This window comes from Bos indicus x Bos taurus, chromosome 5 (genome assembly GCF_003369695.1).
Source record: "Bos indicus x Bos taurus breed Angus x Brahman F1 hybrid chromosome 5, Bos_hybrid_MaternalHap_v2.0, whole genome shotgun sequence".
In the NCBI taxonomy this organism is placed as follows: domain Eukaryota; kingdom Metazoa; phylum Chordata; class Mammalia; order Artiodactyla; family Bovidae; genus Bos; species Bos indicus x Bos taurus.
Genome location: NC_040080.1, coordinates 86332135 through 86357029, shown reverse-complemented (window position 1 = coordinate 86357029; position 24895 = coordinate 86332135). Strand labels below are relative to the sequence as shown.

General features: G+C 43.1%; 1 protein-coding gene across 1 annotated transcript in view; it reads left to right on the top strand.

The window, feature by feature from the left end:
- The first annotated feature begins 339 nt into the window (after positions 1–339).
- Positions 340–24895, top strand: part of SLC38A1 (solute carrier family 38 member 1) — a 73466-nt gene continuing 48910 nt past the window's right edge. Inside the window, exons 1-3 of the mRNA XM_027542651.1 lie at positions 340–911; positions 15226–15342; positions 19895–20112. Coding sequence (XP_027398452.1) covers positions 19991–20112 — 122 coding nt within the window. The 5' untranslated portion in view covers positions 340–911; positions 15226–15342; positions 19895–19990. The remainder of the gene's footprint in view (positions 912–15225; positions 15343–19894; positions 20113–24895) is intronic.

The window sequence follows — 24895 nt, the reverse complement described above, 5'->3', positions numbered from 1 at the left end:
GCAACTCCCCTCGCTCACGCGCCCCGGCCCGGCTCCGGCGTACCCTCAATGCACCCCCAGCTCCCCATCGCACAGTCCTCCTCGCCTCCTTCCGTGCCCTCCAAGCCACCTCCCCTCTCCATCTCCGAGGGCTCCCAGTCTCCGGCCACCGCTGCAGCTGGGCTCTGGGCTCATCGCAGGGCACCAGGAGGGCGTGGGGCAGGTGTCCAGGCTGCGCGCACATTCCGCTCCCGGTGCCACCGCCGGCGCTCCCGACACACAAGCGCCCCGCAACCCCTCCCTCGCTCCCTCTCTCTTTCCGATGCTCAACCTTCGCCGGCCGCGGTCGCCGCATACTCGGCGGACGGCGACACGGAGGCAGCCAGGGGCGGCCGCCTAGGCAAGAGACACCATGTGACGGGCACCGCTCAGTGACACGCAGCTTCGGTTAAAGAGCGGACGCGCAGGAGGGGAGGCGACGGCACGCGAGACGCGGATAAATAGCCTGAACAGCTAAACCATCGCGAGCCATGGATGCGCAAGGGCGACGCGTCCCCTAGTAGGAGAATGACTGTGATTTGATTCGAGACCCTCTGCGGCCGAGCGAGCGGATGTGAGTGCGAGGCTGGCGAGCACCGTGTGGGTAAGGGTTGCTGGTGGGGGGAGCTTCTGATGCAATCGGCCCCGAAAGGAGGAGGAGAGCCAGGAGTGCGCGGGCTGGGGCGGCACGCCGCTCCGCCTGAAGGTCGCCGCCCTTCACCTTCCTCGGAAATCCGCCACGCCACGCCGAGCCTTCCCGCCCAGTCCTCGCTGACTGAGGGCACCTTTCATCCGCCAAGGCAGCCAGACCTTGACACAAAGGACATCGCAAGGCTGGGGGAAAATCCGGGAAGGGCGGATACCACTTTCCCCCCCTTTTTTTTTGGCCCAAGGTAAGAGGATTTCCCTTTCCCAGGGAGAGCTGAGGGAGCAGCGGTGGGGAGGAAAGGGACGTTTTAGATGTGAGAGGAGGCGGTAACGCAGAACTCATCCATGCGAGCGTAAAAGGAAGGAGTGCGCGGCTGAGCCGGATGCGTTCGCATTTTGCTTTTACCAAGAGAAAAGTCAGATCCACGGTTCTGCTGACCGCCTGCGGCAGTGTAAAGAGGCGCGGAGCCCCTGGTTTTAGCGTTGCGTGGGCTGCGGCTTACTTTTGGGGTCTGTTTTCTTAGTGGCAGATTGTGGTGCCAGATCTGGTTAAATCATTCGCGGGTTAGGGACCACGCGGGTCTAGAGAGCGCGCCGAGGTGAGGGCTCCACTGCATTCCCGAGGAGTGGTTGAGTGCTGGGCATTTGCGGGGAATTTCCTGTGTCTTAGGAGCCCCAAGAAAGGCATGTGATGTGCCCGGGGTTGAGTATGCGGCCGGCTGGGTCTCGAGGACTGGCCACGGAGCCCGAGTAAACAGGAACACGCTCGCCGGCCCTTCTCGAGCTCTGCCCGGCTCTCAGTAACGGAGAGGATGCGGGCTATGAGGTTGGGGGACGAGGGGTGAGGGGGATTATTAAGCGATGCTGGCAGTGACTCGCTGCCCTTTCCCTCCCCGAAGAGGTTCTTTCCCAAAGGAAGGAGAGAAAGAGAGAAGTGCCGTTCTGAAAGCTAGGAACCGGTGGAGCTGGCGAACAAAAGGGCACCGATTGCGCGGGGCCAGAGCGCCGAGTGTCCTCCCCAGCACTCCCACATCTTCCCCCCACCCCCGAATCACCCTCGCGTCCCTAAATGTTACCACAATAGGCCTTTAACCTCGCCGGGCGGGTGCCCGGAGGAAAGTGCTCCTTCGCCCCGGTGCACGCCCCCACCACCGTCATTCCCCTCCCGGAGCTTCGGGGTCCTCAGCACCCACTGGTACCCCCAGGCTACAGGGCTGACTGGGCGCCACTTCCCTGTTGAAGTGCCCAGCCCTGGGTTTGGACTGAACTGTAGTTAGAAGGTACAAGTACATATGGCGGCAAAAGGAATTTCGCGGTAACCGCGTCCCGGCGTTTCGGCGGTGCCTTTCACAGGCTGTCTTCCGCTTGGGAAGGTGGTGCTGCAATTGTGAATCCTTTGTGTCTGACCTGGTTTTTCTTGCTCTGGTTCTCTGGTGAAAACCTAATTGCCACCAGTATCACATACTTTTGCGGACGAATCCCTGGTGATGTATTTCATGAGTTGAAAAAGACCCGAGAGCTAGGAAACCGTATTTATTTGCGTTTGGAAAAGGATCTGACATCTCTGCCGTGGGTTTAAGACTTTTTAATATAAGGGGAAGGAAAGAATAAATCATCCTTTGCAGACTCCAGGGCCCAACAAGACTGTAATTTGTCACCTTGATAGAAGAAACTGCGGCAACTCGTGCTTTTTCTGACGTCAGAACGACGACGGAAAATAAAACCTGAGCTAGGTGGCTGGCTGGCCTCATTGTTAAATGAATCTCTCACCGGCTGGGTATTGCTGAAATTTTTCAGACAAGTCAGGGCTCTGATGATGGTAGGATTTCAGTTTGGGCCCCAACCTCAAATTGGCTTTACTCCTCAGAGTTACTCAGTTCTCAGTAGTTCCTTAGACATCACTAAACTCACCTGGTTTGGCTTAAGGTCTTAACCTTGATGAGATGAATTCACTTTTTTCCCCCTAAACATATTCAATGAGTGTTTCCTACTGAGAGTTTATGTGGCAGTTAGCAACTACAAGATAAAAGTCCTATTTCTGTGAGCTGTCCCTCCTCCTGGGGGGAAACAGACAATAAATACACCTATAAATGAATGTTGGAGATTTGTTCTTGCAGTGAACGAATAAAACCAGGTCAATCTTGTGAGGAAGGCTGATGCCTGAGATAGATGACCTTCTAGGTGGGTCTTGTAAGAGGGTACATTTGTCCTGAGACTAAGAGACCAGACACCTGATTATTGCTAGACTGTCTTTTTCTTTCCCTGGGTGATGCATGAGCGCAAAATTAGTCTTACTTACCATTGTTTCCCTAATGCCCAGCACAGAATAACTGCTTAATAAATGCCTGTTGGATTGAGATCTTAGTCAAAACATCTTGTTCACCACTTAGTGCTACTGTTGACCATCCCTTTCTCTAGATCTCATTATTTGTTCCTCTGCTAAGTTGAAGCATCGGAGTCTCTTTCTACTCTGCTTCTTCTCTCGCCTTCTCTCCATTTTTGAGCAGTTACCAGGAACCTGCAAATGATGCATAAACCTGTTTTTTCATCTCCATTCCCACTGCCCAGGTTCAGGTCTCTCTCACTTGATTTAGACAGGGCAATTTAAGGAGTTTATTGGGATTCAAAAATGGTGAAACAGACATGGAGGTGCCCTGAAGAAACCAGCACTCACGGGAGCATCTGCAAGCACGGTGAAGGGTAAAGAGTAAAGTAGCCAGCAAAGGAGGCGTAATGGGCTTCTAGTTGGTCTCCTGGGTATCAAGTTCTGCTCCCCTAATTCAGTCTCAACACTTCCATGGGATCTGCATTTTTTTAACTAATTTTTAACTAATCTTTCTTTTGAAAACCTTCAGTGGTTTTCAAAAACCACTGTTTTTCAAAATCAGTTGCCTACAATTAAAGTCTAAATTCCTTAGTCAGGCACCTGGGACCTTCCACAACCTGTTCCTCACCTCTTTCCATCACTTTCTCCCAGTTCACCCTATGTCCTCCCTGTCACTTTCTGCCTCAATATTGATGCTGATTCCAAACTGGAATGCCTGCTGAAATCCTATATATTTGTAAAAGACTTAGCCCAAATACTACTTTCTGCCTCTTCAAGTAAGTGTTCACTGATTACCTCCTAGCCTTTTCATATTGATCTTTCACATTTTGCACCATCAGTCCAGGTGATGGAAGGTGAAGTAAGGACAGATACTTTGAGTCAAATGTAAATGCCCAGTCTCAACTTATCAGCCTAGACATCTTGGGTAAGTTGTTTAGCATCTCTGAGCCTCAGTTCCCCACCCCCCACCTTTGTTAAATGATAGTGATGGTGGTGATGATAGTGGTACTTACTGAGTTATCCTGAAGGGTTAGTGAGGATAATAGATGTGAAGAGCTTGGCACACTGTTAGTACTCCATAGGTACTGAATTAAGAGAGACTTCAGGTTTCTCATCTATCAGAGGAGGTGGGGGAAGTTGATCAGGAAAGTTCCCCTTACCTCTAATGTTCAATGAATATTTAATCATTTAAAAATATTTTTCTGAAAATGTCTTAATGGAAACTACCAGAAACTTTTCAGTCCCTGGGCGAATGTGCATCTGTGAAAGGTAGTATGGAGGTGGGGGAAGCAAGTGCATAGAAGGAAGTGAAATCCAAATAGCATCATAGACTTTAGAGAAGGACATCTTAGAACACTGGCCCTAAATTGAATCTTTTTAAAAAAACTTATATCTGGAAGTTGATCACATTTTAGTCATTGGTTTTCAGCTCACCACCTGTGTGTTAGGGTTACTTACTAAGCATAAAGGAATCCAGTCATAGGAAAGCACCATGGTTTGGGTAAACTTTGCAAGCACCCAGGTTGCTGTCACGGAACTCTGCCTCAGGTAATGCTATAGTGTATCTTTGCCTGTAACTAACTGGGTCCCCTTGGGTAACTCAGCTAGCATTTTTAATGCCTCCTTTTCTCATCCGTATGATGCTAATGACAGTGTCTGAGCTGTGAAGGTACAATGAGAACAGAGCTGAGAATATGCTTGAACAAGTTCAGACTCTGGTAATCTGCAGGTTTAGGAGATAGATCAAGATTAATGATTCTCAAAGCAGGCTTCACACCAGATTCACCAAAAGTCTCTTAAAAGCTACCAATGCCCAGACTCTGTTTCCAGAGATTCAGATTTAGTTGGCCTGGCATAGAGCTCAGACAGGGGAATTTTTTAAAAACAATACTGGGGTAATTTTTATAAGTGATTTAGATTTAAAAACAAAACAAAAACAGAAATTAAATGACGATTTCCATATATTGTTTGTTTGATAAACCTTTTGGTAATATGAAGTTATGAGCTTGATTGGCTTTTCCCCCGACTTCACGAAACCAACTGGTTGTTGACATCATGGAGTCACAGCCTCAGGTTACAGTTTATAACTTGAATTTTCCCAGGTAGAGAAGCCCGTCAGAGTGATGCAGCCAGGGCCACATAAAGATTTAATGTGTGGATCTCAGTTTCCATCTCTTAGGAGTGATGGAAGACAAAGAAGATGGGAAAAGAAGGGAGCAATGGAAAGGAAAAGGAAAGGGAGAGTTTATGGCCCGAGGTCTCGGAGGAGGGGGCTTTGAGTTGGGAGAATGTCAGGACAGAACACAGAGGAAAAGTTGGGCTTGATTTATTGAACTGGTTTTGTTATGTTGGTGACTATAGAACCAAATGAAACCTGTGGGTGTATTTTGTAGGACTTGTTCTCTTAAAATTGTTTGGAATTAGCTGTCAACATTTAAGTATCTGAATTTCACTTAAAACTTGATTTCTGGCATTTCTTGAAAAGAAATAAAAAGATTTGTCTTATTTTTACTGAAATAGATGAGACACATGTTCTCCAGTTTCTTGTATCCAATCTGCTTTGCTTATTTGTCTTACCTACTTGGGCTCCAGCTACATTTGTTTTTAGCTTTTAATATAATCTGCAGATCTTAGTATTGGCAACACATTAGAATCTTCTCAAAGCATTTAAAACATCCATGCTTAGATTCCATTCTAGATGAACTGAATCAGAAACTGGTGTGTGTTAGGGGGCATGTTATCACTATTATTTTTCCAAACCTCCCAAGGTGATTTCTATGTGTAGTTAGAACTGAGGACTACTAGTCTGAGTCGGACATGACTAAAGTGACTTAGCAGTAGCAGCAGTCTGAGTCACCTATTGCAACCCACTCCAGTACTCTTGCCTGGAAAATCCCATGGATGGAGGAGCCTGGTAGGCTGCAGTCCATGGGGTCGCTAAGAGTCGAGCACTGAGCGACTTCACTTTCACTTTTCACTTTCATGCATTGGAGAAGGAAATGGCAACCCACTCCAGTATTCTTGCCTGGAGAATCCCAGGGACAGAGGAGCCTAGTGGGCTGCCGTCTATGGGGTCGCACAGAGTTGGACACGACTGAAGTGTCTTAGCAGTAGCAGCAGTCTGAGTCACCTATTCAAAAGACTTGTCTACAAGCCCATCTTATCTCTGAAAATGATTCATTAAGAAACGGTATATAGAATCATAAATTCAGAGGATTTTAGAACCAGGAGAGACCTTTGAGAGCGCATCTGTTAATCTGAACTTCAGATTCTGCCTGAGAAAAAGTCCAAAAAGAAAAAAAGCTTGTTCAAAGACTGTAAACATCATTTAGTATGAATTATGGTGTTTTATTATATTTTCTCTTTTCAAATAAAGGTATATTTTTAAATGTTTATAAGTGATCCTCTTTACATGCACTAAAAAGCCTCTTGATGAAAGTGAAAGTGGAGAGTGAAAATGTTGGCTTAAAGCTCAACATTCAGAAAATGAAGATCATGGCATCTGGTCCCATCACTTCATGGGAAATAGATGGGGAAACAGTGGAAACAGTGTCAGACTTTATTTTTTGGGGCTCCAAAATCACTGCAGGTGGTGATTGTAGCCATGAAATTAAAAGACACTTACTCCTTGGAAGGAAAGTTATGTCCAACCTAGATAGCATATTCAAAAGCAGAGACATTACTCTGCCAACAAAGATTCGTCTAGTCAAGGCTATGGTTTTTCCAGTGGTCATGTATGGATGTGAGAGTTGGACTGTGAAGAAAGCTGAGCGCTGAAGAATCGATGCTTTTGAACTGTGGTGTTGGAGAAGACTCTTGAGAGTCCCTTGGACTGCAAGGAGATCCAACCAGTCCATTCTGAAGGAGATCAGTCCTGGGATTTCTTTGGAAAGAATAATGCTAAAGCTGAAACTCCAGTACTTTGGCCACCTCATGCGAAGAGTTGACTCATTGGAAAAGACCCTAATGCTGGGAGGGATTGGGGGCAGGAGGAGAAGGGGACGACAGAGGATGAGATGGCTGGATGGCATCACTGAATCAATGGACGTGAGTCTGAGTGAACTCCGGGAGTTGGTGATGGACAGGGAGGCCTGGCGTGCTGTGATTTGTAGGGTCGCAAAGAGTTGGACACGACTGAGTGACTGAACTGAACTGAACTGAACTTACATACACCACTCTGTTGTGCTTTCAATTTGTCATGATTTCTATTTTTCCTAGAGTATTTTGTTTGGAGTTAGCTAGAACTTAAAAAAAAAAAAAAGTTGCCATTCACTGTTTTTAGTCCAGCAGTAATTCTTGATCAGAGGTATTGCTAGAGCAAAAAGTACATGTGCAGAGAAAGAGACTTTTTCAAAGGCTATAGGAATATATTTTGGGTTGTTTTTGAACTCTGTACATAATTATTTAAATCTATTAATTTTCAGTTGATGAGAAAGATTTTTACTTTTGTGTATTCACACTGCTCAAAGACACTCACTGTTTAAAGTTAAATTTTTAAATGTAATATACAATACAATCTGTCCTCCTGTATCCAGAGTTGCAGGTTAACTTCATTAACTTCTAAAGTTTATTAGTATTTTCTCTCTTTGAGAAATCAGAATAATTGCAAAACATCTCAATGGGAAGGTTAACTCCTAGACATCTTAGGCTGGGCATGTTAATAAGAACATTTGAAAAATTCAGCTAGATGAGTCAAAGATTTTAATGTAAAAAATAAAATTGTGAAAGTTATAGAATAAAACATGGGAGGGAGCTTTTGGGGGGATAGGCAGTGAAGGCTCTGGAGTAGGAAATGGGAGCCACTCCAGTATTCTTGCCTGGAAAATTCCATGGACAGAGGAGCCTGGCGGGCTACCGTCCATGGAGTCGCAGAGTTTGACGCAATTGAGCACACAGTACAGCAATGAAGGAGGCTTTTCTCACTGTAGACGCTTTCGTACTGTATGAATGGTGTACTGTGTACATGTATTACCTAGTCAAATATTTTATAATAAAATGAAATAGTTCAATACAAAAATAAAAATAAAACATCATCTAGGAACCTGAACAAAGTTCTTGTGGAGCAGGTGTCAGGATACTGTAAACAAGACAGGACCAGGGGTCCATCATTTCAAGGCAGTGAGCTGTTCCTCTCTGCCCCCCTCAGGAGTGGTCAGTCCTTACTCCCCTGTGAGCTTCCTGTAGCACAGGGCTTCTCATCCCCAGTGCTCCTGGCCTTTGGACCAGATAAAGCTTTGATGTGAATAGCTGTCCTGTGTACTGTATGATGTTTAGCAGCACCTCTGACCTCTCTCTGCTAGAAGCCTACAATACCCTCTCACTTGTGATAGCCAAAAATGCCTCCAGGCATGGCCAATGTCCACTGAGGGCGGGGGCCAAAACGGTCCCTAGTTGAGAACCACTACTTTAATATAACCCTTTCTGTGGGCTTGTAGAAGTCATACCAAGAATTCTTAAACATTCCAGCCATAGTGACTGTGTTGTTAATGATAGATACCTTTCATTAATAGAGTACTTTACAATTTTAAACATATTATCACATACTTTGTGCATGCTCAGATCAAAAGTAAAATACAGTGGCAGAGTTAATGAAAACTATGTGGAGCAGCTGTACACGTTGCTTCTTTTAACTTCTAATCTTTGTTTTGTTTTCCTAAGAAATTGTGTTTGTGAGGATTATGCTGTATTGTCTGTAGGCAGATGATCAGTTGAGTCATCATTATTGTTAACGTTTTTACTATCACTGTGTATTGAGCTAAGAGGTCTGTGCTCCCTGTCCTCGAGAAGTTGAGAATGTACTTAGGAAGGAGGATAACTCCATAAAGAGATCATGAAAACATATAAGACCCCTTCCTATAATCCAATGAGTATACAAAAGTGCTATGAGAAGTCATCACAGGTAAATAATCACAATTGGTCACTGGAGGAAGACCTTATAGAGAAGATTGGCTTGAAATAATCTTTTTTTTTAAAAACCACACAAGCCAGCAAGCTGGGCTTTTTGAAAGAAATGTACTTAGTGGGCACTGGCTCAATGAGAAAGGAAGTGGCTGAGAAGTATGTTCAGGGCCAAGGTGGGGGGCGGTGGGAGGAAAGCCGAAAACTGCAAAGCAGATCCATTACAGAAGTGAAAGGTTCAGAAGGAACATCCTGGGAGAGAAATTTAAAGCGTTAAGAGGGGACTTCCCTGATGATCCAGTGGCTAAGACTCCACGCTCCCAAGGAGGCCTGAATTCCATACCTGGTCAGGGGTCCCACATGCCGCAACTAAGGCCCAGCACAGCCAAATAACTAAGTAAATATTCAGGGGAAAAGAGGAGTTAAGGGCAATCTTGGCTTTGAATTTGCTGTTCCAGGGGTTCGACTAGTAGAAACACTTAGGACTGGCAAGGGGAAAAGAGGAATACGCCAAGACATGGATTTTCAGGAAGAATCTGCCTCTGTAAATGGAGTGGGCTGGGCTCAGTAGGCAGCACGGGGGGAAGCGACCAGCCAGGCTACGATTGTGGAGCCAGAAGGAACAAGAGGAAGGAAGGGATGGTATGAAATGTTGATAGGACTCAGAGACTGATTAGATACCCGAGTTCCAAGTCTGAGTGATGAGGGGAACCAACATTATCGTGAACAGAAATAGAAAAGCTGATGTGTGAGGTCAGATGGTATGTTCAGTGGGGCACGTTGAGTTGGAGGTCACGACAAACATTCACGTGAAGAGGTCTCCCAGGCAGCTGGGATCTGAAAAGAATTTGTGAAAATTTTTCTGAGCAGGAGGAGGGAACCTGAGAGATTGTCTCTCCCCTCCAGCTTTCGCACTTTACAGATAAAGAAATACGTGGCATGTTAAGTGACGTGATCATTAGCAAGTAGGAAGTATGACAGAGATCCTATCTCCTAATTTCTAGAGGAATTCTAGTTTTGTAAAACGAAAAGCCCTGGGGAAAAGAGATCTGAAAGGCACCCTTGTGGGATGAAGACTGACACTTCAGGCTTGAAACTTACAAAGGAAAGAGTTTGGAGTGTATGAAGGAAAGCGGGGTGGGGGTAGGGCTGCCCCCACACAGAGCACAGAGGATGGGAGGAGAACAGGAGCTGGCAGTGGAGGCTGAGAACAGTTCCTCTGAGAATGCGGATGCTTGTAGATGCAGTGAGAAGCAAGGTGGTGGGGTTCAGGAAACAGTGTCCCTCCTTCGCGGGGTGGTGAAAGGTTGAGAACTTAGAAAAGGCCACTTGCCTTGATTAGGAGGAGGCAGCAATAGTAGCTGTGACAGTCGCCCTCGCTTACCAGAACCAGGGCAGGTACGGACCCAGTTGTAGAAGCTTTATAGCGACTCTGTGAGGTAGATACTGCTTCATCTCCATTTTACAGATGACAAAACTGAGACAAAGAGATATTAACCTACTTGCCCAGAGTCAGCACAGCTCCTGAGGGGTGGAGCCAGGATTTGCCAGTGGAACTAGGGTTCAAGGGAGTGATGAGAACAGGGGTAAGCTGTTTAGATTGTTGGCCATAGAGACAGGAGCAGGCTGATTGTTCAAAGTCACTTTGCAAATATGGAGCTGAGCGGGATTGACAGAAGTTGGGGGAGCCACCAGAGGGAGAGTGGGAGGCCAGGTCCTAGCAGAGCTGAGACCAGGAGCACTGGCTAAGTCATGAGTTTTGAGTAAGAAGAGAGAAAACACCGTCTCTTCTGAGACTGCTTACTGGATCCCAGTCTTTCATTACCCAAGGTCATTCCCCACTTCCCAAGGACCCTGGGTTTTCAAAGATTGTATCCACTCTAAGTTTTTATTTTAGTTGAAGTATAATTTATATGCAGTGCAACAGCTGGATCTTAAGCATACTGTTTAGAGAGTTTTGACTATAACTTGAATTATATTAATTCACTTCCCACTTTTGGTACTCTAAGATATATTACACTGCCAGTCAGAATCTAGGATTATCACACCAAGTTAAGGCAATCTTGCCAAAACTAAGGACTCATGACATTTTAATTAACCTGTTTAGCCTGTTTGAGGCCTTTCGAAATATAGTGAAGCAGCTCACAGATCATATTATTACCATCTGAGAGTCCGGTGAGCCAGGGACCTCCAGTATGTAAATAGACTCGGTTGTGGGAAGAGATGTCGTGGGAAGAGTTATCAGGAAGACAGAACCATAACTGGCCTTATACCTAACACATTCTCAAAACCACTGACCTAGCTGTCATAATTCATTCCCAGGAGCTGAACTAGGAGAGGTAGATCTTATTCTTAATCACCAATAATCATTCATAGCAGTTTTGAAGTTATGTGTACCTGACTGGATATTTGGCTTCCCAGGTGGTACTAGTGGTAAAGAACCTGCCTGCCAATGCAGGAGATGTAAGACTCAGGTTTGATCCCCGAGTCAGGGAAGATCTCCTGGAGGAAGGCATGGCAACCCACTTCAGTATTCTTGCTTGGAGAATCCCATGAACAAAGGAGCCTGGCAGGCTACAGTACATAGTGTTCCAGAATCGGACATGACTGAAGTGACTTAGCACACGTGCATGACTGGCTATTTAATGTCATTTAGGGATTCTTGTTAGGAGAAGGCAATGGCAACCCACTCCAGTACTCTTGCCTGAAAAATCCCATGGACAGAGGAGCCTGGTAGGTTGCAGTCCATGGGGTCGAAAAGAGTCGGACACGACTGAGTGACTTTGCTTTCACTTTTCACTTTCATGCATTGGAGAAGGAAATGGCAATCCACTCCAGTGTTCTTGCCTGGAGAATCCCAAGGACGATGGAGCCTGGTGGGCTGCTGTCTATGGGGTCACACACAGTCAGACACGACTGAAGTGACTTAGCAGCAGCAGCAGGGATTCTTGTTATGTTTTAGATGTGATTGTGATATGGTGGTATTGTTTTAAAAATGGATCTGACTTTTTAGAAATATGTATTGAAGTATTTACAGGTGATATCTGGAATGTCTTGTAAAATAATTCTAGGTAATACTGGGAGTAAAACTTCAACAAGACTGGCCTGAAATGATCATTATTGAAGTTGGTACATGGGGGTTCATTATTATGTTATGTTCACTTTTGTATATGTTTAAAAGTTCTCATAATAAAAAATTTCAGAGGTTGAAAAAAATAAAATTAAGAATATCAGTCAGGGTTTAACTGCATATAAACAGAGATCTCTTGTATGTTAAGCAAAAGGGATTGAATACAGGGAATTAAAGCCTGTAAAATTGCTAGAAAAGATGGCAGACCAGGCTTTGGGCTCAGTCTCTAGGAATAAACACAGAGTACCACCACTCAGCTCGCCTAAGGGTCTTCTCTTATGCCTTCATCAGGAAGCCAGCTTCTCATTGTTTGAACTGCATCCTCTGGGAACACATCACTGAGGCCAAATCTGATGGTCAGGAATTCACCACCACAGTTGTTGGCTGCACTGTAGCACCTGCTAAAATTGTACCAGTGAAATGGGTGCTTGGTCCCCACCACTTTGCTCTCTATTGCATGAGTGCTAAGTCGCTTCAGTTGTGTCCAATTTTTGTGACCCTATAGGCTGTAGTCCACCAGGCTCCTCTGTCCATGGGATTTCCCAAGCAAGAATACTGGAGTGGGTTGCCAATTCCTACTCCAGGGAATCTTCCTGACCTAGGGATTGAACCTGGATCTCCCACATTTACAGGCAAATTCTTTATTGTTTAAGCCACCTGGAAATCCCACCCTGCTAATCAGTAGATTGGGGGATTAGTTCAGTTCAGTTCTGTCACTCAGTCGTGTCCGACTTTTTGCAACCCCATGGACTGTAGCACGCCAAGATTTCTTGTCCATCACCAGCTCCCAGAGTTCACTCAAACTTATGTTCATCGAGTCAGTGATGCCATCCAGTCATCTCATCCTCTGTCATCCCCGTCTCCTCCTGCCTTCAATCTTTCCCAGCATCAGAGTCTTTTCAAATGAGTCAGTTCTTTGCATCAGGTGGCCAAAGTATTGGAGTTTCAGCTTCAACATCTGTCCTTCCAATGAACACTCAGGACTGATCTCCTTTAGGATGGACTGGCTGGATCTCCCTGCAGTCCAAGGGACTCTCAAGAGTCTTCTCCAACACCACAGTTCAAAAGCATCAGTTCTTTGGTGCTCAGCTTTCTTTATGGTCCAACTCTCACGTCTATACATGACCACTGGAAAAACTGTAGCCTTGACTAGACGATCCTTTGTTGGCAAAGTAACGTCTCTGCTTTTTAATATGTTGTCTATTGGTCATAACTTTCCTTCCAATTTGGGGGATTAATTAACAAACTACAATTTCAGTTGCTAAGAAACTTTGTGACAGATTGGCCCAGTCAGTGTTTGTTCCCACTTCTTTCTAGTCCAGTTCTGCAAGGATGAAAAATTGAAAACTACATTTCCTACATTCATTTGCAGCTACGCTTCTAGAGAGGATTTAGATTCTACCAATTTTTCTTTCTGTTAGTGGAATCTAAGTGTATTTTTGCTTATTTATCCCCCAAAGTAATTTTGGACAATGTTTAAATTATAGTATATTCTTTGGTTTGGTTTCCTCTCTACAGTTTTTAACCAGCTTTTACCAAACCAGTATAAACTCTTCCTACTCAAGAATGTGTTCTTTGATCTCTCTGCTTCGGCTAGATTCATCTGAATGGGTGTTCTGTGCACACTTGGCCACCATGTCTTTGCCTGTGCTGTTTCTAGTGCAAGGAATGCCTTCCCTGCTGCCGCTACTGCTGCTGCTAAGTCGCTTCAGTAGTGTCCGACTCTGTGCGACCCCATAAATGGCAGCCCACCAGGCTCCTCCGTCCCTGGGATTCTCCAGGCAAGAACAGTGGAGTGGGTTGCCATTTCCTTCTCCAATGCATGAAAGTGAAAAGTGAAAGTGAAGTCTCTCAGTCGTGTCTGACTCCTAGTGACCCCATGGACTGCAGCCTACCAGGCTCCTCCGTCCATGGGACTTTCCAGACAAGAGTACTGGAGTAGGGTGCCATTGCCTTCTCCGAATGCCTTCCCTACTCCAGTCTAAATCCTATTTTTAAGCATAGTTCATATCCTAACTATTTGTAAAATCTTACCTGATTTCTCCAGGCTCCAACTTCCTTCCTTCCCTCTTTCCTTCCCATGTGTACATATGTATGTCTCTGAAATCTTTCTGGACTTATCTTTGTTTTACTGTACAGTTTGGTCTCTATCATGCAAGTGTTTTATTGTTGTTACTTTATATGAAAAGGTCTTTCTTGTTTCAGTAGGCTGTATGTGCTTAGTCCTCATTCATGTCCAACTTTTTGTGACCCCATGGACTGCAGCCTTCTAGGCTCCTCTGTCCATGGGCATTCTCCAGGCAAGAATACTGGAGTGGGTTGCCATGCCCTAATCCAGGGATCAAACCCAGGTCTCCCACATTGCAGGTGTATTCTTTACCATCTAAGCCACCAGGGAAGCCCAAGAATACTGGAGTGGGTAGCCTATCCCTTTTCTAGGGGATCTTCCTGACCCAGGAATCAAACCAAGATTTCCTGCATCACAGGCAGACTCTTTACCAGCTGAGCTACCAAGGAAGCCTGTAAGCAATGTTAAATTCTCTGTATAACCTCTTTTTTGATCTGTATCACCATGAAGAGTTAGAGAAGTTTGTGTTTTTTACATGGGTACTGTTAGTAAAATGTACCAATAAGCATACCAAGATAATACTGCTTCTTAAGAATATCTCTGAATTTTGTAGTGAAGGATCAGAAATGTTCTGTGCTTAGTAAACTGTCATTTGTAACCTGTTACAGACGCTGGGGGATAGTCATTGTTGTTGGGTTAACATCAAGATCTTCACATGATGATCTCATTCAATCTTGTAATTAACTGTACAGTCTGATAATTGCTTCTGTCCTTCAGTGAAACTATAATTCTTTTGTTTCTTAAACTTGACCTGCACTTCCTGTCTCTTTGTCATGGGCCATGTTCCCCTTCATTGAGAAGTCTCAGCTTAGGGCCCGTCTCCACCTATTGTCTCCCATCCCCCGGGCACTGCGACTGGCCTGCAGTAGCAGGCTGGATGTCAGTTTATGGCAAGTCAAGAAGTTAAGGAGCATTTTCAGTAATGATGTAGAACTGTGTTATGGACATAACTCAGGATGGGAGACTATATCTTGTTAAGTGAAAAAATACGTCTTAAAAACTCTGTGGTATGATTTCCATTTTTGTAAATGTATACATATTTTTAAAAAATCTATACTTATTCCTTTCATTTAACAGATACTTATCAAGTGTCTACTGTGTGCCAGGCACTGTATCTGTGTGCATAGAAAAACCCCTGAAGCTGATACTCCAATATACATATACAGTGATCATCTCTGCTTGCTGAGATAACAGGTGACTTTTTTCTTTTTATTTGTTTTTTCCTTCATTTGCAAGCTTGTGTTTTCTAATTTTTCTACACTTATATTATTTGTTAATATGGAACTAACACATTTTTTAAAAAACATGTCTGTTCTTCAAATGTGTACTGTGTAGTATTACATGAAAAACAATAGACTAAAAACACTAAAATTCCAAAGTTAATAAAAGAGAGCTAAAAAGGAAGACAGAAAGGAAAAGAAAAAGGAGAAAAGAAGGGAAGAAGAAGCACGTTAAACTTTAACACTGGCCCATTTTGGGTGTTGGGTTTCTTGTACAATGTTTGTTCTAAAGATTCTGCAGTGGGTATGTATTAGCTTTAGAACCAGAACTTTTTTTTCCCCCTTTTTAAATAGCCAGTTCAAATGTGACTTTTCTGTGAAACTGCCTCAGATCCCTGAATTTGACCTTTTCAAGCTTTTAAAGTCCTTTTATCACCTAGCACTCAATAAATATACGACAGATTGAATGGGTAGTATTTTCTAAGTATGGCCTTAACTTTCATAGTGATGAATGTCACTAATTTTGTTACTTTTCCGCATTTTTCCAGTTTTTGTTTTCAAGAAAAAGTTAGATTTCAGATAGGCTATTTCACAACAATAAAAATGTATTCTTTAAAAAAAAAAATAGGAGATTACAACCTAGACAAAACAGAGACTGACAAAAAGCCATGTGAGGCGAGAGCAAGAAGATGCGATCTGTAAGGCAAGGAGAGAGGCCTCAGAAGAAACAAAACTTGCCAGCATCTGATTTTGCACTTCTGGAACTGTGAAAAAATGAATTTCTCTTTAAGCCAAAGGCAAAAATAAATGTATCCTATGTGATTAACTTAGTAGTGGCATTTGCCTAATACTGACATAATTTTAATGGCCAGAACTTCATCTATTCTTTCTGTTCTTTTCCTCTTTTGTCCATTGCATGTGTGTGTGTGTGTGTGTGTGTGTACATAGTATATATTTGTATACACACTTGTATATTAATATAAAAGTTTGAATACAAACAGTAGACTCAAATCTGTTGTTAGTCACCTTTTCCTCTCCTTAGAAATTTTTTGTCTAGTACCCTATTTCCTACAAGTTTATGGAGAGAAAAGGACTCCTTAGCTCAGATTGGAAATGCCATCCACTGAGTGAACTTTCTAGAAGCTCTGCAGGATCGCTTCAGTAGCCTCTGAGGGAGTCATTTAGGTGAAAGCCAGGGTGGCAAGACTCCTAGGAATGACCCAGTCTGGTCCACTTGTGTGGCTTTCTTTAGAGGGGGCCAAAAGGTGATGGGGGCTTCAGCCTTTTTAATGCACTTCAACTTTTGCAAAGAAAACACAGGCTGTAGACATTGCTGCTGTGTGAAGGCACTAAAAGCAATTAGTCATGGCCCGAGCTCCAGCACTGCCACCCTGGCTGGAAGAATCAGCTTGGAGCTGCCAGGTTGGCTTTAGATCAGGAGTTCAAGGAGCTTCGGTCTCTTGTCCCTGCTTCCTGGTTTCTAGAAGAGGCCTTGCTCTGCAGAAAGGGTGAGCCTTCTGGAACCTGAGATAGTAGACAGTATTTATCTTGTGGAAGCTTTAAAGGATCATGGAACCAGGGAAGTCTCGTTCTAAATGTGTGAATGAAAAGAAGTAACGTGTGGCCTAGCTGTTGGGAAAAGAAGAAAGAAATTATTGAAGAATTATCATTCCAGAGTACTTTCTGAGGGTCCAGAAAATATTATCATATTTTTACTATTTTAAATATTACATATTTTAAATATTACTTCTGGGTATTGTAGGATGTTTACATTGGCACATTGGAGTTTTCACTCTTAACTAGGTTACAGTTGTGGAATTCAGGGTCAGACAAAACATCAAAACATCATCCAAGGGGGTTTACCATTGGAGGTGAAAAAAAAAATCTTAGTGACATTCTGCTTCATCCCTTGGTCCTGAGACTCACTGAGGACTCCCTTGGTCCTGAGACATCACCTCACTGAGATTATCCAAGTGAGGCTCCCATACCTTTATAGGCCTGACTTTGAAAGTTGCATTTCCCTCTTGAAAGGATTCCTGGACCCTGTACCAACATGTGCATGTGCGTGGGTGTGCATGTGTGTAGGCTTCCCCATACCAACAATTGTCGACCCAATTCTGACATTATCTACCAGTAGCTAGAATGAGATTCTACAGGTCGAGGTCTTCATCCCATGAAACTGCCCTCCACTTCAGATGCCATCACAAGTCCGAGTTGTTACCTGTGCTGCTGACTGACTGGCCATAAATCAGAGGTTTTCATGACCTCCTCATTGGGTTCCAATAATCTTCCAGAAGAGCTCACAGAACTCATGAAAACCTGTTTACTCACTTGGTTACCCATTTATTACAAAGGATATCAAAGGATACAAGTGAAGTGAAAGTGAAGGTCACTCAGTGGTGTCTGACTCTTTGGGACCCATGGACTATACAGTCCATGGAATTCTCCAGGCCAGAATACTGGAGTGAGTAGCGTTTCCCTTCTCCAGGGGATCTTCCCAACCCAGGGATCGAACCCAGGTCTCCCACAATGCAGGCAGATTCTTTACTAGCTGAGCCACCAGGGAAGCCCAAAAAGATACAGACCAACAGCCAAATGTAGCAGTACAGTGGCGAGGTCCTCAACAAAAGAGCTTCTGTCCTTGTGAAGTGTGGGGTTCAGGATGTGGGGAGTTCTGGGTCCCTAGTACGAATACTCTCCGAATCTCCTTTATTAATTTTTTTTCGCGGCTTCATTATATAGGCATCACTGATGAACTCATTGGCCATGAGTGATTGACTGAAGTTCTCTCCTCTTCCCGGAAATCATGGATAGGACGGAAAATTCCAGTCCTCTAATCAAGTGTTTGACTCCACTGGCAACCAGCCCCCATCCTTAGGTGCTTTCCCAGAGTTGGGTCATTAACATAACAAAAGACATTTATCACTCTTACAGTGTGTGTAAGTCGCTCAGTCATGGCCAACTCTTTGCAACCGCATGGGGTTTGTAGCCCACCAGGCTCCTCTGTCCATGGAATTCTCCAGGCAAGAATACTGGAGTGAGTTGCCATTCACTTCTCCAGGAGATCTTGCCGACCCAGGGATCGAACCTGGGTCTCCCTCATTACAGGCAGATTCTTAACTATATAAGCTCTAAGGGTTTGGTGAGCTGTGAGCCAGAAGTAGGAACGAAGACCAAGTATGTATTCTTTATAACAAATCGGGGCTTCCCTGATAGCTTAGTTGGTAAAGAATCCATTTGCAATGAAGGAGACCCTGGTTTGATTCCTGGGTTGGGAAGATCCACTGAAGAAGGGATAGGCTACCCACTCTAGTATTCTTGGGCTTCCCTTATGGCTCAGCTGGTAAAGAATCTGCCTGCAATGTGGGAGACCTGAGTTCAATCCCTGGGTTGGGAAGATCCCCTGGAGAAGGGAAAGTGACAGTCATAAAGTGAAAGTCACTCAGTCATGTGTGACTGTGACCCATGGACGATCGAGTCAGACATGATTGAGTGACTTTCACTTTATGATAAATCACAGTACCACACCTCTGTGGCCACCTGCTTTTTGATTTGTGATGCTGTGTGTCTAAAACTCTGTAGTGATAGTGCTCAGTTGCTAAGCCTAACTTGTGTCTGACTCTTTGCAACCCTATGGACTATAGCCTATCAGGCTCCCCTGTCCATGGAATTGCCCAGGCAAGTATACTAGAGTGAGCTGCCATTTCCTCCTCCAGGGGATCTTCCCAACTGAGGCATGGAACTCTCATCCTCTGTGTCTTCTTCATTGGCAGGTCTTTACCACTGAGCCACCTGGGAAGCCTGAAACTCTTATATATTAATGATGACCCCTTTGAAATTTAAATCACAATCATCCATGTAGGGGAAAATGTGAACTCGGCAAGTCTTTCATTTCTGTGAGGAAATATAGTTTCAGGTGGATTAACCTAAATCCCCAGAGTATGAGTTTTTAATTCCCTAATTCCCTGACATGGAGTGATTTCATTGAAGAGATTGATTTAATCTCTTGCAGTTGATGGATAAACTGTTTGCTAAATTTCAAAACACAGATTTGTCCTTTGCTGCTTGACCTCCAGGTTGGGTGGTTGATCCTGCATGATGCCATTTATTTAGGATTTGCATTTTTATTAAATGGGGATTGCTAAATCAGAGGTGCTTTTGTGTCCGTTCGATCTGTACCCAGCTATGTGTGTGCCCTGTGGTCTGACGCATTAAAACAACTGAATCGCTTTCCTTTTAAACTTACTGCTTCATAAAAGGGCATCTCTATTGACTAAAGATGACATGGTATTTCTATAAACGTGAACATAAAGATTATGGGACATGACTCCTTTTATAGTTAAAAGTGTAGGGAGATTTATGAAAGACATAAAATGTACAGTCTCTATAATTTGATGTACCAAGATTGCTTTAATACATTGAATAACAAAATGTAAAAGTTATCAATAAATTGTTTGTGTGTAATAGTTTATTTTTAATCAGTGGTATTTGTATGTTTAATTATTTTTCCTTGTGTTGTATTTTAGGGGTGTCAACCTTATATTTTTGCTGCTATCCTTTTGTAAATACTCTCAGAAAAAGAGAATTTGGACCCATTTTTTGACGACAGGTAGTTTCTAAACATGATGCATTTCAAAAGTGGACTTGAGCTAACTGAGTTGCAGAACATGACAGTGCCCGAAGATGATAACATCAGCAATGATTCCAATGATTTCACTGAAGTGGAAAATGGTCAGATAAATAGGTGAGTATTTTTCCACTAACACTTTCTCTCCAATGAAAGAAAGGTCTCTAAAATATTATTCTGGTTTTTCAGTTATTCTCTTGAATTATTCATTACTAAAGTTATGCTCCATTTGAAGATGTAATTTGAATTTCATATGTGACATCTGTTGGGCATAGTCTGCAATAGCAGATGAAGCAAATAGGAAAGGAATTTATTCATCCTTTCGCATCTTTCAATTGAGTCTAATAAAAATGTATAAATACACTGGACCCCAACCAGCCCTAACTTTTCAAAAGCTTTATGCTTATGAATTAGACCAACTGTTGGAATTTAGCTGCACGCCATATCTGAATGTGTACTACAGTCATCTGGCTTCGCCCACATTTTAATCAAGAAATGGTCAAAGTTGCGCTTGCCGACGTTCACATGTTAAAACGACAAATACGTCATTACAAGCATCATTTGTAACATGGATTTTGAGTAATAATAACATAGGGCTAAATGCCTCTGTGAGAAACTAGAGAAATAGTACATGAAACAGAGAGAAATGAAGAGATACTGTGAGTGAGGGAAGGTAGGGGGCAGATAGGAAGAATGCTGGCCTGGCAGCTCTCAGCCTCAGCTGTGACCATAAGTCCTTCCAACCCTTGGGTCCTGTGTTTCTTAAGGTACAAGAATAGGACTAAACTTAAATATATATATGTATGTATATTTTAATGATTCGGGGCGTTATCTGACCTGATTTTATTTTTTTTAATTTATTGAAGTGTAGTTGATTTATATATTGTGTTAGTTTCTGGTGTATGACAGAGTGATTCAGTTTTGCATGTATATACACTCTTTTTCATATTGTCTTCTAGTATGGTTTATCATAGGATAAACTGAATATATTGATATTGAGTATATTGATAATTCCCTGTGCTATCCAGTAGGACCTTGTTGTTTATCCATGCTATGTATAGTAGCTTGCACTTGCTAACTTAAAACTCCCAGTCCTCCTCTCCCCCACCCCCTTCCCACTGACAGCCACAAGTCTGTTCTCTGTGTCTGTCAGTCTGTTTCCATCTCATAGATAAGTTCGCTTGTGTCATATTTTTAGATTCCTCACATAAGCGATATCGTATGGAATTTATCTTTCTCTGCCTGACTTACTTCACTTAGTATGATTATCTCTAGGTTCATCCACATGGCTGCCAACTTATGTAGATCCCTATTGGAAAGTTTTTCAGCTTGGGAGTTTGTGTGTGGTTTGTTTGGAGTTGAGGCCTCCTAAAAGGCTGGGAGAAAAGTGAAATATGTGGGGACTACTTATTAGAACATAGACATGCTGCACTTGGGAGGGCAGGGTCAAAAGGAAATTGGGAGGAAGGAGGATGAAAACATTTTGTCAGCTAACCAGGCATCTCTGCAGCAATCCTTTCTGATAATCTCTGCATTCTGATACAATGTGTAATTGAAAGTCAGGGGTAGGATTGGGCTGCCCTCATTTACATACACTCAGAAGTTTCAGCCCCCTCTCCTCCTTATTCTCTTCCTTAAATGTTCTCAGAGATTAAGTCTCCAACCCAAATACTTCCTCACTACCATCCAAGTATCATTTACCGTGTGGTGATATTTCTTATTGTTGGACCCAAGTTTGCTTCTTTGACCTTTCCTGTGTAATTATTAAGAATAACTGCCATTTCTTGAGTGCCAGTTGTGATTTTATATTACATATATCCTTATAACAATCCTTAAAATATCATGCAATGTATTCTTTTGCAAATAAGGAAATTTAAAAATTTAGTATACCAATAAGAACGTGGAAGCTCAGAGAAATAAATAACTTGCTCAAGGGCACATACAGGTCTGTAAGAAATCTGTGTCTTTCTACCCTCTTCTGCTACCTCTGTTTAAAATGCTCCAGCATGAATGAAAAGGATAGTTCCTACTCTCAGTTTGAACCCTGCTAAACTCTACTAGTGCTGTTTTCTGCTCTGGGTTCCTGGGGTGTTCTGTAGTCACTACTGATTTCCACTGAACAATGGATGGGACATCCGTCAGCTGTTTCACAAGTGCAAATTTTGGGTTTGTAACAACTTCATTCCCAAATCAGTGTAAGCCTTGAGGACCTTAAAACTAGAGTCCTTTATAATATTCAGTTCAGGCTCTGAACTTGATCTTTAAGGGTTTTACTATGAAAAAGTATTGTTTTGGAGGCGATAACCCCTTGCAATAAGAGAAGGCACCGCTTCTCACCCCTTTGGGTGCCTGCCAAGAGAGCCCACTTGCCTACTAGGCATGGGCTGTACAGCCTCATATTTTTTGGAATTTTATTCCACTGTTGCAGATGCAGTGTGATGCATTTATTTGTCCCCTCTTTGGTTGACATGGTTTATGAATCTTGCTTCACTTCTGGCTCTAGACCAATAAAAATTAAAAATAACATATTACAGCATGAAGCCCAAAAGGTAAATAATAATCAGAAAAGAGCCCCCACCCCCATGATTTCTGCAAAGCTACACCTGAGTACCTCTGACTCTTCTGGTAGCTTTTTCACATTCGTGGGAAGAAGGTAGGCCTGATTATATGAATCTAAGAGAATCCTCTCCCAGAACAGTGAACTTCTAGGTAACAGTGCATCTTTGTAAGGAAGCTAGAGAAAATGTTGAAAGCAAATGTTGAACCCTGATTACCTGGCGTCCAGCTGATAGCCTTGCCTGGAAACTTCTCCCCCTAGGATACTTTAAGAAGCATTTTTTAAAGTTTAGTTAAAAAACAGAGTAGAGCCCTTTGGGTATTAGGACTCCTGCCCATCTTCCAGTTCAGTTGTTTTATTTCATGCCCTAATTTTTGGGGTGGTAGTCATAGAAATCGTGCCCAACTCTCTTATGATCCCATGGACTGTAGCCTTCCAGGCTCCACTGTCCACGGAATTCTTCAGGCAAGAGTACTGGAGTGGGTAGCCATTCCTTTCTCCAGGGGATCTCCCCTACTCAGGAATGGAACCTGGGTTCTCTGCCTTACAAGAGAATTCTTTACTGTGTGAGCCAGACAGCAGAAGCCCTGCAGTCATAGAAGTCTACCCCTGGAACAGCAAAACCTTTTGAAATGTCCACTGGGCCAGTATTGCTGACATTTTAATGTGCATTTGAAACACCTGGAGAACTTGTTAACATGCAGATTCTGACTCAGTAGCTCTGGAACTGGGCTTGAAATTCTGACTTCCTGCAAGCTCCCAGGTGATGCTGGACCTCATTTTGGGTAAGGAGCTCTAGACACTCCTCTAGATGTGATCTTCTGGAGAGGAGGAACCGTCCTAACCATCTTTATATCTCTTATACCTTGTTATCATACTATAATGGTGCCCGGTACAGGGCAAACATCTCAAAGCATTTGTTAAATGAAAGTGACAGAGACAGAGAGAGCTCTTACGTACATGGTTTGAATTTCAACTTGTATTGAATGCTGGCTCTATCCACAGGTCTTGTGTGATCTTGTGCTTTGAGCCTTAGTCCCATCTCTATAACACAAGCATGAAAATAATACCTGACCTCCTGGGATTGCTGGGGAGTATTAAACACAACGCTGTTTGTAGGTTAAGGACTCAAGCTGTACTATCAGCCAGCTTCAGTTCAAATCCTGGCTCAATGGGTTAGTTATTAGTAATCTAACTTTAGTCAAATTACTTAATTTCCCTAAAATGGAGCTAATTATTGTGAAAAGAGATGAGAAAACTCATATAAAGTACTTGGCACAGGGTCTGGCAAGATATGGGAAAGTCTCTAACAAAAGTACAGAGCTCTTTCTTTGGCAAGCACATCTTTCTTCTCCACCCAAGGACTAACAAAACTGTTTTAGGTTTGGGGTGATTGTTGGTTATTGTTATCCTAAAGTTGTTGAAATATTCATAGATGATACTAACTGTGTCCAGGCAAATATTCACATATTTTCATATTTACATACTGTTCTCATCTCCATGTATAGTTATTGTTGTTATGACCCAGGAAGCTTGTAACAAAATCTGAGAGTCTCCTGAAGATTTTCCTTAATGAGAGACTCGTCACTACACACTCGAGTCAGCCTTTTTCCTCTCGGTCCCCTATCTTTCCGAGTTGATGAACTATGTTTGTATCATTGGGAGGACTCTTGAAAAGTCATCACTTCTTTTCTTCTAATGTCTTTTCTGTACCTTTGGGAAGAAGAGGCCATAACTTTTTCTTACATTCAGTTTTCATGTTGGAAAATTCTTCCCTCGCTTTAATCGCTCCTGCTCCAACAGAAGTCTGTTTTCTCCTATTTTCAGTAGAGTTTATCCACCAAATAAGGCTTTGTTCACCTCTCAGTATTCTCTTTAAATACCTACTGTTTCTTTAATTCATTTATGTTTTCCAGTCTCTTTCATACATGCTTTTTGGTCCTTTTCTCTTTCCTTCATATAGAATGTAGTGTTTCAGGGGAGGAGCTAGGAAAGGTTATTTAAGTTCAGCTATTCATCTCTTTTGTGTTATAAATCCTCCAGTGAAACACTATAATCTAGTAAGTAACCTGATTGGTGGAGATTAAAATAGGAAGATTATTTTCCCATTGTACAACCCATCCTTAATTGGATTGTTGTTGTTGGTTTATTTTTGGTTTTAAATAACTGCTCTATATTGCTTGCCTCCTTCACATACCTCAGTATAATGCCTCCTTTTTTAAGGCTTTGTCTATTGAAGGTCAGCATGACAGCCACTGTAGATTTTTGTTTTGTTTTGTTCACAGAACAGTTGTCTACCTAAGAGTTGATCGAATTCTGCTTTATGGGTACAGACCGACCCAG